The sequence below is a fragment of the Anguilla anguilla genome, chromosome 8, assembly GCF_013347855.1.
Source record: "Anguilla anguilla isolate fAngAng1 chromosome 8, fAngAng1.pri, whole genome shotgun sequence".
NCBI classification, from domain to species: domain Eukaryota; kingdom Metazoa; phylum Chordata; class Actinopteri; order Anguilliformes; family Anguillidae; genus Anguilla; species Anguilla anguilla.
Genome location: NC_049208.1, coordinates 1,688,767 through 1,702,254, shown reverse-complemented (window position 1 = coordinate 1,702,254; position 13,488 = coordinate 1,688,767). Strand labels below are relative to the sequence as shown.

Below are 13,488 nucleotides of genomic sequence, written 5' to 3'. Positions count from 1 at the left end.
TCTCATTCATCTGTCTGACCCCGGAGGAAGCCGCCCGGGTCAGTGTCTCCTTTTTATTTATTTACTTATTTATTTATTTTTATGAATACATTTGTGCATTGAGCTGATGGATGAAACGCAACTGAGTGGTGCTCGTGCACTAAAGATGTGAAGAATTTGTTGATTCTTCTATCGTCAGTCGCCAGCACGCATGTGGAAAGTTAAATAAGCGGGGAAAAAAAAAAATTTTTCTTTTCAAATTTCTCAAATCGCTCAAAATAAAATATTAGCATTGTAACCTAGGCTACTGCTCTAAACGGGTAATAGAAAGGGGCGGGGCTTGTGTCATTCGCCCTTTAACGTTACCTACCGTCAGTCGACAAGATGGCCGGCTCACGAGAGTGCCGCGTGTGGAATGATTCTTAAAAAGCTCACAGAAAACACGGTTCTGTGCAAAACCTGTGCTGCCACATTCGCATGCCACACGTGGACATCTATGATGTTTACCCACCCAAGAACCAAATATCCGAGGCCAAGGGATCTGGGCAAACAAGCGCCCGGCTTCGCAGCGTGACCTCATCAGTGTGGCAGCTGTCCAGCTGAAACCGCGACAGATTTAATTGCTGACAAAATTGCCGTCGGCAATTAAAACCTCAACAAATGGCAGCAGGTCCCAAAACCTTCCGCCCTTCACCACGCTCACGGGGAGCGTGTCCTTTTGACACGTCCTCCCGCGAGCATTCGTAAAGGGCGAGGGGCGAAGGGGTTCAGGACCAGCTGCCACGTGCTGAGCCCGAATATACTCCTGCAGGACATACTGTGGAGTGAAAAAGCATCACCGCTCGACGTGAATGTAGTAAAAGCGCCGCCTCTCTCTGTACCACTACAATGCGTGGGCAGCACTAACTATACTGAGTCTTACGTGACTGTGACTTTCCTCTTAATTGAAGATTGGGGTCGTGTGTTAACCTGTGCAGTGAGCGAAGTGGCATACAGTCATTCTCGGAAAAATATAGAGATGCTTATTTTTCCACTTTTTAAATGTTTTAAATATAGTCATCCGCACTGATTCAGTAGCGGGATTTTTACTAGCGGTATCCTACATCAATCAAAAAATAATAATAATATTAGTCGGTTTCAGACAGCAACTAGTTGGTGGTCAGAAATGTGTGACTTCACATCCCTATTGTGTACCAGGCTTGGGTCAAATAACCAAAATAACACTATAGCCAACACTGTTACTCACAAATGGAAAAAGCAACCTCATTCAGAAGGACATTGCTTCATATGACACAAACGACTTTCCCTTTTTCTCAGCAACAACAACTGTTGAAAACGCTCAAGGATCTACTGCAGAAGAAGCGGTTTTCAAATTGTATCCACAATTGTAGAGTTTTTTGGATGGATAGAACAAGATACTCAGAGTGGTCTGATCCAGTGTCCTGTGCTGGGATCCTTCCGGCATGTTCTCTGTGGTCAGCTCTCTGTGAAAACTGCATTCTCCATGCCGCCAGAGTGCAATTTAACCCTTTGAAGAAAAGGGTTATTTTGGGAATGTTTTTGCAAAGTTCTGCAGTGTTCTAGAACTCCACTGTTTTTAATTACCAGTAATGATCCACCGTTTTCAACTACCAGTTATGACTGTAACATCGGCACTAGAATGTTCAGTTCAGAACACGAGAATGTTCAGTTAAGAACATTCCAATCGCCCAATTCTGATCTCATGCATTAAAGAGTTAAATTGCATGTGTCACTTTCATCTGTAAATGAAGCAACGTACTGTATCAGGTTTGGCAAGCTGAGCGAGCGTTACCGTAGCGATACCTCTGCGATTCCACGGGCGCGCACATGACGTGGGCGGAGAGAGCTGGGAATGGAGCGCAAGCGAGAGAGCGAGAGAGCGAGAGAGAGAGAGAGCACGTTTCGGATGTCTCTCGCCCGTCTGTCACAGAAATGTGGAGACAGAGTTCCTGATATGTAAACCCAGCCCTGCACACCGCAGCTCGACAGCGTCACCAAGTTTCCTCACTGGAAGCAGACAGTAATTGGGGAATTTGTCGCTAGGCGTCTATAAGTTAAATATAGTTCATCTCTTCTCACAGCCAGAGTGAAGTCTTCTGTCAGGCCCTCAGTTCTGTGACATTACTGCACACATGTCCAATCACATCACCATCGCACATCACAGAGAACACATACCTAGCAACAGCGCGGAGAAAAGTAACTGGACCAAACGGCAGTCGGTCAGCTGGTTAGCCGAACAGGTTAGCGACTTTAACCCACTGAAAACACTGATGAAATGTAGCGCAGCATAATGAAGATGGGACAGGATGGGGAATGTAGCGCAGCATAATGAAGATGGGACAGGATGGGGAATGTAGCGCAGCATAATGAAGATGGGACAGGATGGGGAATCAGTCACAGGCTCACGTGACCACGGGGGTGTGGAATGCTTTCGTTTCCCAGACAGCGCGCACAAACAGATACTCGGGAACGCCGTCACCTGTGGTGGCAGGAATCTGGCTCGGCCGGATCGTCCGCCGCGACGTTCCACGAAAAACAGGCACGGCTCATCCTCGCTCTGCGTCACAGCGCCCGGCCCGATCCGGCCATTTCACTCTCTCAGGCAGAGGAGACAGGCGGCTGCTCCCTCGTTCTCTCTCTCTCTCTCTCTCTCTCAGGGAAGGCCGAAAAAGAAATGGGCCGCATCGGCAAGGAGGTGACGGGGCAGGTGTTCTGCTTCATCGGCTTCATCGGGGTGTCGCTGACCTGCGGCATCCCCATGTGGCGCGTGACCTCCTACATCGGCGCCAACATCGTGACGGGCCAGATCGTGTGGGACGGGCTGTGGATGAACTGCGTGATGCAGAGCACGGGCCAGATGCAGTGCTCGATCCACCAGTTCCTGCTGCGGCTGTCCCAGGACCTGCAGGCGGCCCGCGCGCTGGTGGTCAGCTCCGTGGTGGTGGCCGTCATCGGCATCGCCCTCTCCTTCGTCGGCGGCAAGTGCACCAGCTGCCTGTCCAAAGAGGCGTCCCAGGCCAAGGTGGTCATCCTGGGCGGGGCCATCTGCATCGTGGCGGGCGTGCTCTGCCTGATCCCCGTCTGCTGGTCCGCGGCCTACACCATCTCGGACTTCGAGAGCCCCGCCACCATCGAGACGCAGAAGCGGGAGCTGGGCGCCAGCATCTACATCGGCTGGGGCTCCGCCCTGCTGCTCATCGTCGGCGGCTCCATCCTCTGCACCTCCTGCCCGCCCGACAGCAGGAGGTACGGGTACTACCCGGGGCAGTACCCGTACCCGGGAACCACCATGACGCCGGGGCCCTACGTGCCCGTCAGCTACGCCCCGACCAAGTACCCGCCGCCCAACTACGCTCAGCCGGGCTACGCCGCGCCCACCTACGCCCCGCCCGGCCGCGTCGCGCCCACCTACGCCCCGCCCGGCCGCGCGCCGACCATCAGGAGCCAGTACGCCCCCTCGGGGTACCTGTGAGAACCCGCTCGAACCTCCTCAGATAGGCGCCGGCGTCTCTCCCCCCCGCTTAAAAAGACTGAGGGGGAAAGGTCCGTGGAACAGCGACCGGACTCTCTCTCCCTCTCCCTCTCTCCGGACACCCCTGGGACGTGACTTTTGACCTTTGACCCCCCTCCCCCGGTCTGTAGCGGGAGAACTGTGAGTGCCCCAGCTGGTACCCGATCCCCGCACCCCCCGTTCGGACGGGCCTCCATCTTCCATCGCCACGGTAACGTGAGCCCAGCTGTAAGCGTGAGTCTCAGCCCTGGCTGCTCTGCCCACGGCGGTCCGTGTATGGGAGCGTTCATAAAAATGATAATAATGCTACTCCCTTCTGCTACGTTATAAATGCCAATATTTCAATAGGAAATGTGAAAAGATGACTACTGTGCTTTTCTGTCACAATTAATCACTGTAAATGTACCGAGTGACCAGATTCTATTCATACCGATTGATCAAAAGAAAATCTTTCCTTTTGCGAGTGAAAAAAAGTATGTCTGTCATCTATTATGGATTTCCTGTTATGTGAGACAATGCTGTTTCCTAATGTGTTGTTTTTTCAGTGAAGTGTTATCAGATTACGTGTATTTATGAGTTTTGTGAATAAAATGTAATTGTACATCATTTGGCAGTGTCCTAGTTTATCAGAAATTGAGTCTCTGAACATCCGCCATCGGTGCCACGTTAATTTAAGGAACAGATTTACACCAGGAAGAAAAACAAACCCTCTCTACAATACAGTCACACGCACACATGCATGCACACACGCACGCACACACACACACACCTCTTCGTTTGTTGAAGAAGTGTTTGCCACCTTTGGCAATACCTTTTTTGTGACAGCCAAGGCTTTGTTCTGGAGGAAGCTGGGACTGCAGAACACCTGCGACAGAACCACTTTGTTCTGGAACCGTGAGAGAGAACCGCTTTGTTCTGGAACTGTGAGAGAGAACCGCTTTGTTCTGGAACTGTGAGTGAGAACCGCTTTGTTCTGGAACTGTGAGAGAGAACCGCTTTGTTCTGGAACTGTGAGATTGGGAGTGGCGTGTAGATCGTAACCAGGGCTGCCCAACCCTGCTCCTGGACATCAAGGTTTTTTATTTCAACCCTAACAAAGCACGCACCTCCTTCAACAGCTAGAGATCTCGTCGAGCTGCTGATAAGTAGAGTCAGGTGAGCCAAATTACATGAAATGAAAACCTACAGGATGGTCAGGCGGCCTTGCTCTAAACCAGGGCCCACAAATACAGAGGACATTGCTCTCGGACAGAACACACCTGTATAACAGTCGATGCCAACCAGCAAGTGTTCATTTAATTTTTCAAGGAAACCACTGAAAAGCACTTCGGATTCCGAACCCCTCTTCTTCACAGTTGTGCTGACTGCTTGGAATTACCCAGTACGTCTGTGTTCTTTCACTACAGTCTGAAAGACATAGAAGTTCCAGGTGTTTTAAAAAAATCAGGCAAGATAGTTAAAACCAGTGGTTGCCCTTTCGGCTAATTCTAAAAATGACACATCAATTTCTTGATCTTTCTCCAGGGTGTTAAAATGTTCAAAAACATTTTAAACATCTCTGATTTTGTTTTAAAATGTCAGTTTGGGGCCTGATCACATGACCAGGTGTCTTTCTCGTTCGCCTGGTCTCAGAAATTGTCCTGGCTCTCACCCCAAAACTCGTTTGCATTCCTCTCTACATCCCTCACAGGGGCGGGGAGGGAAGGAATCCGGCGCGTCTAGAATTTCCCCAACCCCCCCTAAACTCACACGCACACGCCCCCGCAACCCCACGCCTCCCCGGGAAAACCGGTTTCATTCCTGAAAGGAACAGAGGCCAACTCCCCCTTCCAAGCGAAGCCTCAGTACGCAGAGCTGCAGCGGGGAGAGAGACTCGCTTCCTGGACGCTGCGCTCGCTTCCTGGACGCTGCGTTTGCTTCGGCCGATTCGATGGTCGCCGGGCAGGGGGAGACGTGAGTTGCCGTGGCGATGGTTTCCGGGGGCAGGCAGGCCCTGGGGTTCGCGTTGGCGGGCGTGGGGTCGGCCGGGGTGGCGCTGATCTGCGGGCTGCCCATGTGGAAGGTCACCGCGTTCATCAGCTCCAACATCGTGACGGCGCAGGTATTCTGGGAAGGCCTGTGGATGAACTGCGTGTTCCAGAGCACGGGCCAGCTGCAGTGCAAGGCCTACGACTCGCTGCTGGCCCTGCCGCGGGACCTGCAGGCCGCGCGCGCCCTGGTGGTGGTCTCCATCGCCGTGGCGGTGGCGGCGGCCCTGCTGGGCGTGGCCGGGGCCAGCTGCACCAACTTCCTGCGGCGGGACGCGACGGCCAAGGCCCGGGTGGCCATCGGGAGCGGCGTGGCCTTCATCGCGGCTGGCGTCCTCTGCCTCGTGCCCGTCTGCTGGACCACCTCCACGCTGGTGACCGGGTTCTACAACCCGCTGGTGTCCACCGGCCAGAAGGGGGAGCTGGGCGCCGCCCTCTACGTGGGCTATATGGCCGGGGCGCTGCTGGTTTTGGGCGGGGCCATCCTGACCAGCAGCTGCCCCCGTGACCCCGCCCCCACCCCCACCCCCGTCCCGATACGCCAGTTTGTGTGGGGGTCCCACGTCTCCTACGTGCACCGACCTCCAGATCCCAGGTGGAGCAGGAGACCTCGATGAACCGGAGAAGAAGAAGCCCCAACAGAAACCAGAAGGTTGTTTAAGAACCGTCCACAGCAGTCTGTAGCCTGTCTGTCTGTCTGTAGCCAGTCAGTACCCTGTCTTTCTGTTTGTCCGTCTGTCTGTAGCCTGTCTGTCTGTCTATCCGTCCGTCTGTAACCTGTCTGCTTGTTTGTCTGTCTGTAGCCTGTCTGTCTGTCTACGACCCACTATTAATTTCTCTGCAGTGTGAATATACTGTACTTGGGGATGGGCAGTAATTAAAATACTCAAATATGTGCATTTGAAATGTGTGCATTTCATGCATAACATGGGTTGCTCGTCCATACTGCATTCTGTAACACTGTGTCTTCTGTAGAATTTATTTTGCTAAACAGAAACAGAATTCAGTACAGAGGCTATTAGTGAGTATTATTGCCCATCCCTGACTGTATTGTAGGAAATGTCTTATTTTTCTAATTAAGTTGAATAGTTCAGTTCAGTTGAAATGTGATCAACCAACATGTTTTGCATATGATCAAACAACATGTTGAAAAATGTATCAAAATATAAGCATATAAGCAAAATATAAGCATAAGCCTTGCACTAGAAAAAAATTATTTTTGATAGATTTTTATAGAGATTTTGTGTTCCCATATTCATTTTGTTGTAATAAATGTGAGAGAAAAAAAAACATTTTTTTCATTTAATTTTGTTTTTCTACCAATAATGTAAGTCACAACCATGAACAATACAGAAAGCAGGCCTGAACGTCTCACACATTAGCGCGTTAATTTCCATCCTTCACGCGAACCTCACAAAATGATGTGTTTACGGCAGGACTATTCATTCACACGCAGTGTGAAACCGGACTTTAAGGCTATAAATTACAACGTAAGGCCACTTCCTCGCAGGTACCAACACTTTAAAACTGATCGGCCGCACGGGTCCCCCCAGCGTGGGGCGACGACGGGCACCGTTAGCCTAGCGACCGCAGCTCAGGCGGGCGGGGGGCAGAGCGCTGTTTGCTCAGGGGCAGGGCGGGGCGCAGAAGGAAAGAGATCTCGGTGGGAGTTTTAAACGCGAGGCGATTAAACTTGACGGACGGGTTGAGCCGGCTGCCGAGCTCTCTGATGTTTACAATTCCATTCGTTCCTCCCAGCCGAAGGGCTTTCTCTGCCTCTTATTTTAGTTTTGGGAGCCTTCCAAAAAAAAAAATTTTTTTTCAAGCTTTTATTTCCTCCTTCTTCATTGTTTTTTTATTTATTTTTTTTTACTTTTTTGTTCTGGTGGGTGAAAGCTTCCTGCTTTTTCAGAAACAGTGACTGCTCTCCACTCGCAGGTATCACCGTAGAAAGTTCTGAAAGAGGAGCGCACGGTGCGATCCGCGGAATAAAGGCTGAGGAACCGGGGAACTCTTAAAAAGAGCCGCGGAGGAATCTGAACTCTCAAAACTCCTCAGAAAAACCTCCCGCTGAGACTTAACACCACTTCCTGCTACAGTCACAAAAATAATAATCATCTGATCTGAAAAGGGAGGGACGATTTCTTTTTTTTTTTTTTTTCAGACACATCGATTGCAGAGACACAACGAGCACCGTAAGCATTCAGAGAGTCTGAATACACACACAGAGCTCCAAAATCGAGGAATAATACAAATTCATCTACGCACAAAAAGCTTTGGAAATTTTTGTGCAGGGAGAGAGCTCTGTATAACATTACATAACATAACATAACATAGCATACTGACAAGAACAGGCCATTCATCCCAACAATGCTCACTATTTTCCTGACTAAATTAGTGCCCTGATTACCTACAGATCAGATAGTACCCAACACAGTATCAAGCCTGGTCTTGAAAACCCCCAGTTTCTGTCTGTACTGTGTGACCTGGCAGGCTGTTCCACACAGTGACTACTCTCTAGGTGAAAACATTCTTCCTAATGTCTGTACGGAATTTACCTTCTGCTCATTTGCATTTATGTCCCCTTGTTCTACACACACACATTTGCATGCAAATACACACACATACACAGACCTAAACACACCCTCACATGCGCATACACACCTATGCATACTGTACCTACACACACACACACACACACATACCAGGTTTCCCTGTCACTCCCTGTATGCAGGTGAACAGGACAGCTCACCTGTGTCCCAGTTGACCTGTAGATGGCAGCTCACCTTTCCCACACATGTGTGCCCGTGGTTTGCTAACACCAGGTTTCACAGCTGCGGAGGGGTGTTTGAGATACCTGAGGGACGGAGGTGTGACGAGGGGACTTCCTGGATTAGGAGGGGTTACCCAGGCAGGTCCGCGAGGAAGGTGAACACGTGGACAGCCAAAGAAAAGTGTGAACTCCATTTCAGGGCTTATATGTGAAAAATTCAGCTGAAAATCAATTCAACAAGCAGCGCACCAGGCCAGGAACCCTGAACACCAGCACCAGCTGCATTACCACCGCACAGTTTCTCATAAACGCTAACACGTTTCCTAAAACTGAAAGTTGATTTTCTCAAAACTACAACCTTTAAACACCCAGCCAGAAAGACTGAACGCCAGCACTATCTGAATTGACACATCAGTTTTTCTCAACTGTTTACATGTTTCCTAAAACTGCTCGTAAGTTTCTCAAAACTATAAGCTACAGACACAAAACTCAGAACGTTCAACCATTTTGGATTGTGCTTTCAAAGGAGAAGTGTGTTTAGCATTCTGCAAAATGGTAATCTGAGAATGCAATCAGAGTGAGAACAAACAAAATATGAATATAGTTCTTGCAGAGTGATTATCATTGATACATAAGATTCAAGGTTTTTTTTAATCATTTAAGATGTGTCCATAAGGCCAGTTTGTGTGTAATCAATGGAGGAGACCTGTAATGGTGAACTAGTTTGAGCACACTTCTAATATATTACCAAATTATCCACCGTGCGCCCCAAACAGGCCACACTTCCCCGCACACCCCACACGCTGGCTGATTGCTCGTGTTGTTTATGTGTTTAATAGAGGCAGATTTCGGAACAGAGCGCTTCTCGGCTGGCACCGTTTGTGGCTCTTCAGAGTAATGTGTTCAGGCGTTTTAACGGCTCTGCGTTAGGAAAGAGGACGGTCACTCTCAGTTACACGGGAAACTGGAGATGCAGACGCAACAGAACAAGCAAAGTGCCGTGTAAAGTAACGTGTGAAGCCGACGACCTCACTTCCTGTGTGTTCATTTAGACACTAATTAACAGAGTATATCTAAGTGAATGATTATGCATTACTTTGTGTGTGGTGTGGTGTAGAGCACGACTAAAACTTTGGGGGACCAAACTGTGAGCAAAAGAAAGGTCTCAACTTTTAAGCTTATACAACTACCCCGATCCGGGGGGACAGATTGGGGTCCCTATGAAAATGGGGGGGACGTATCCCCCGTCCCCCCGCCACCTGCGCCCCTGCTTCAGACACTGGCCTGCAGAACCTGGAGGTGAATACCACAGAGCGAGAGGCTTTGCAAATCAAACCTGTGCACGGAAGGAACTGTCGCACATTTTGGACAATGTTTTCATTAAGGACTGCAAGTCGCAAAAGGGTCAAAAAGACCGTTAAAATATGGCACTCGTCACACATCCGACAATTCAGAGCGGTACCTCCACGTGCCGTTACTAAAGCACGTGGCTCACGCGACCGTGCCTCAGCGTTAGCAACAGGGTATCGGTGACATAAAACTTGCTAACGACGCGCTGAATAATTAATTACGCGCGAGGTTTAACCCAGACATGAGGGATCTGAAGACGGGGTTATCTCCGTGCGGTTTCGGTTCAAACCAGCAGCGCTTGAAGATACAGTCCGTATCTTCAGAAACGGAGACGAGGAGCGCAGGGTAGGGTGGAGACAAACGGGAAAAAGAGCAGCGTAAAACCGCACGCGCTGCAGAGGCCGGTACATTATGTATTTGTAATGGCAATAAAAAAAACCTCTGCCAGCACCTTGCACGACCCCCTCGATCTTACACAAAGTGTTATTAAATATTTACTAACCGTATCCCCAGGTCTGCAAGGTAGGTTGTAAATAAAATAAAAATACATTTAAAAAAAATCACAGGCCTGCTTTAAAAGCAGGACTTGTTTAATAAGAACTTTTTAAAGGGGAATCAGAAAGGCTACCAGGGGGGCTATAATTCTTCTAGCTGATCCATATTTTAAGAAAAGTAATAACGACTTTTAAGAATAGCTTGCAGGCCGTTCACTTAACATATATTTTGTTCTGCGCGCGGAAAATCGATTGCACGCAGTCCCTGCATTCTAAAATGGCGATAAAAATCAGACGTGTGTGCGTATATACAATGAACCACGATTTGAATTCAGGTAGGATGCGCTGAGTCTTTGGAAGTTTTTTTTTTTTAACCCAGGGGAAGTTACGCGGGCTGTTGGAATTCTCGCCAGCCCCTCTGGAACAAACCAGGACACCCGGCATCTTCTGAGCAGGCCTGGGAGAGTACAGTCAGTGCGCGATTGGGACTGACCTCGAAAAGGGGCGGGGTTTCGAGCTGCTCCCACGAGCACGCATTAGGAACAGGACTCCGCTCGCGAGGAGAATGTGTCCCAGAACTTAAGCCGCGTTTCCACCAAAATTACCCGGAACTTTCAGTCCCAGGAACTACTTTACCAGGAACTAAAAGGTTCCTTCAGCCAATGGTTGTCTGCGTTTCCACCGGGGTCTAAAGTACCGCGAAGATTAGGCAAATTAGCCCACTGACGTTGTCGTCGGTCCATCTGTCATATGATTTCTTCTGTAACCCCATACTACCACCGAAGTAGCCTACATTATTTTCTAATAACCGGGACAGCCCGGAGGGGTTTATTCCACTTATATACAACGGGTTACCAACAATGACTATATATGGTTACTTCTGTATTTATTGATTTTCATACATCCTCTCAAACACATTCATTAACAGCAGAAAATATGCACACGTTGTAAACAATTTGCTGTTTTATTACTTTCTCGTCGTCAATTCCATATAGGCTAATTGCAAAATGACAAGAATAGAACGAAAACTCGGAGAAAACTTTAGTAGTGGTACAGCCACCGTTTGCTTTCCTTCGAAGTTACTGCTAGCCGAGCAGCGAAGTGTGCCCTCCAGATGCGAACCATGCACCATAAATGAGTCCATAGTCTTCCTGGTCTTTTCGTGGAATTGAAAAATGGCAGTAAAATTGAGTAAAATTACGGCAGTCGGAAAAAGCTAAAGGGAAGATTACTAGAATTAACCTGTTATTTTACCCGGATAAAAAGTGCGAAAGGTGATTTCCAGTTTGCTTGTACTGTATCACCAATGTTAATTATGCAGAACTACCGCATACCTCACATAACTGTATCAAACGTTTTGAGTCAATTACAACGGGCTAACAAAGAAAATCCGGAAGAAAATATTCAGCAACCGAATTAATCCGTTTGAATGTTTTGGTAGCCTACGTAATATGCTGTCCCAGCACGAATGCTTAGCATTTTATAAAACGAATACTAAAGCAAGAAAAGAACAGAAGAGCACACGTTATAATTCCAAGACGTCGACAGGCTATAACCAAAAGTAGGCTACTGCGCCGCATAACATACAAGTTTGATTTGTTATTATGAAAATAAATTGGTTTGCCGCTGCATATTTTCAAACATGGCGGGTAATGGCGGAAAATAAATACAACACAAATGCTACGAGTACTCGACCAATCAGAAATGTTCAGCGCTGCAAGCTCCACCCAAAAGGTTCCTGTACTTTCGGAAAGTACTACCCCCCGAGCAGGAACGTTTTGGGGGTAAAACAAAGCCCCCAGAACTAAATTTAGACCCTAGTTCCTGCGGTGGAAACGCACTGAGTTCCTCAAAAGGTTCCTAGTTCCGGGGTATAGTTCCTGCGGTGGAAACGCGGCTTTAGTGACAAAAAGGCTGTTTTATATCAGGACATTGCAACCCTGGTTCTGCAGAGCTTCTGCGTTTTGTTATTGTGTATTTATAATTATTACATATTCTCCTAGTCTATAACCAGTCTATAATTTAATCAATTAAAAGTGTAAACTCTTACTAAACGACTCCATATGGTACATCACAGAAATATAAAGCAGGGGTTGACCCGGCTAATTAAGAGTCATGGATTGTATGGGACGTGTATTCTCTATGGCATGAACATCCACTTATGACATAATGTGGCTTTTCGGGGGTAAGTAAACTCTCAATGGCCATTAATAGTGTCTATTTAAGCACAATCGGCAGCTTATGCACAATTCAGCGATGGCAAATGAGGTTTGAATGAAAACCAGCATTTGCAGCGTGGCCTCAGGACCGACTTTAAGAACCCCTGGCATAGCCGATCAGCAGAGCCACTCTCTTTCCCAACGTCATGTGACACTGGCTCACGCTCAGATCACCTCGTATAAAAAAGCAGTTATTTCTGAACTGGAGCGAATGCTGTACGCTTGTGATGAGGCTTCATTTATGTCACATCGAGTTCTTTTTTGACAGCTTTGTGTTGAGGAGCGGATACCTGGAGTTTTACACAAATTTAGATTGTTCGCTCCCATGTACTGTCACGTTTCTATGGAGATACGCTGAACTTTCCCTGTCATAGAAAGTTAGCATAATTAGCCTTTACGCACAAAACGGTTTAATTAAGTATACGGTGTCTTCTACGCTGTTTAATAAAGACTCCAACAACATATAGCTTTATTATTATGATTATGATTGAAGGTTATTTCTACTTATTTCTAAAGTTTTTATTACAGACCTTGATTCTGATGCGTAGGCATACTGAAGTATTTTACGAGGTAGTTTTTTGTTGTTTTGGCAATGAGTTTGGAAGCCCGTTTTTTTGTGTGTGTCATCTCCACTTCCTGTTTCCTGCTCTGGCCCAGCACCATGTCCCTCGCCTGCGACAGAGCTGCCGACAGCGTAACCGGCGGCCGCGACGCTCCCCCACCCGCGCAGCGGGTGCCTTTCGGAGCTGAACGGTGCCGGTCTCAGACTGTCAGACGGACTCTTCATCTCCTCCGCTCTCATGTTCTGATGCTTGTCCCGGTTCAGCCCGCCCACGGGATCCGTGCGTTTCGCTGCAGCCGCGAGCCGACCGTGCGAACTAAACCGCGAATCCCCCAAAGCCCGCCGTGAGAGGGAGACCGAATGAATATGATCAGAGACTATCATCAGATCCGTCAGTTAACCACATGAGTATGTAGCATCTTACTCAGAGACGATTTTATATTTTATAGATGTGTGTGTGCGTGAGTGTGTGTGTGTGTGTGTTTGTGTGTGTGTGTGTGTGTGTATAGAGCCAGACAGGCCAAAAGTTTGTGTCAGAATCTAATCACTGAC

The 13,488-nt window shown here is 48.2% G+C and overlaps 2 protein-coding genes across 2 annotated transcripts; both read left to right on the top strand.

The window, feature by feature from the left end:
- The first annotated feature begins 2,070 nt into the window (after positions 1 to 2,070).
- On the top strand, positions 2,071 to 3,581 carry LOC118232867 (claudin-4-like). The gene has a single exon (XM_035428067.1). It carries the CDS (start codon positions 2,426 to 2,428, stop codon positions 3,470 to 3,472), a length of 1,047 nt encoding a protein of 348 aa, XP_035283958.1. The 5' UTR covers positions 2,071 to 2,425; the 3' UTR covers positions 3,473 to 3,581.
- A 1,001-nt stretch (positions 3,582 to 4,582) lies between these two features.
- Positions 4,583 to 6,828, top strand: LOC118232868 (claudin-4-like). Its single transcript, XM_035428068.1, has one exon. The coding sequence runs from the start codon at positions 5,481 to 5,483 to the stop codon at positions 6,153 to 6,155; it is 675 nt and encodes a 224-aa protein (XP_035283959.1). The 5' UTR covers positions 4,583 to 5,480; the 3' UTR covers positions 6,156 to 6,828.
- The last annotated feature ends 6,660 nt before the right edge of the window (positions 6,829 to 13,488 follow it).

Excerpts from the sequence above, each read along its gene's own strand:
- LOC118232867 (XM_035428067.1), top strand. The coding sequence starts at position 2,426 with ATGCTTTCGTTTCCCAGACAGCGCGCACAAACAGATACTCGGGAACGC.
- LOC118232868 (XM_035428068.1), top strand. The coding sequence starts at position 5,481 with ATGGTTTCCGGGGGCAGGCAGGCCCTGGGGTTCGCGTTGGCGGGCGTG.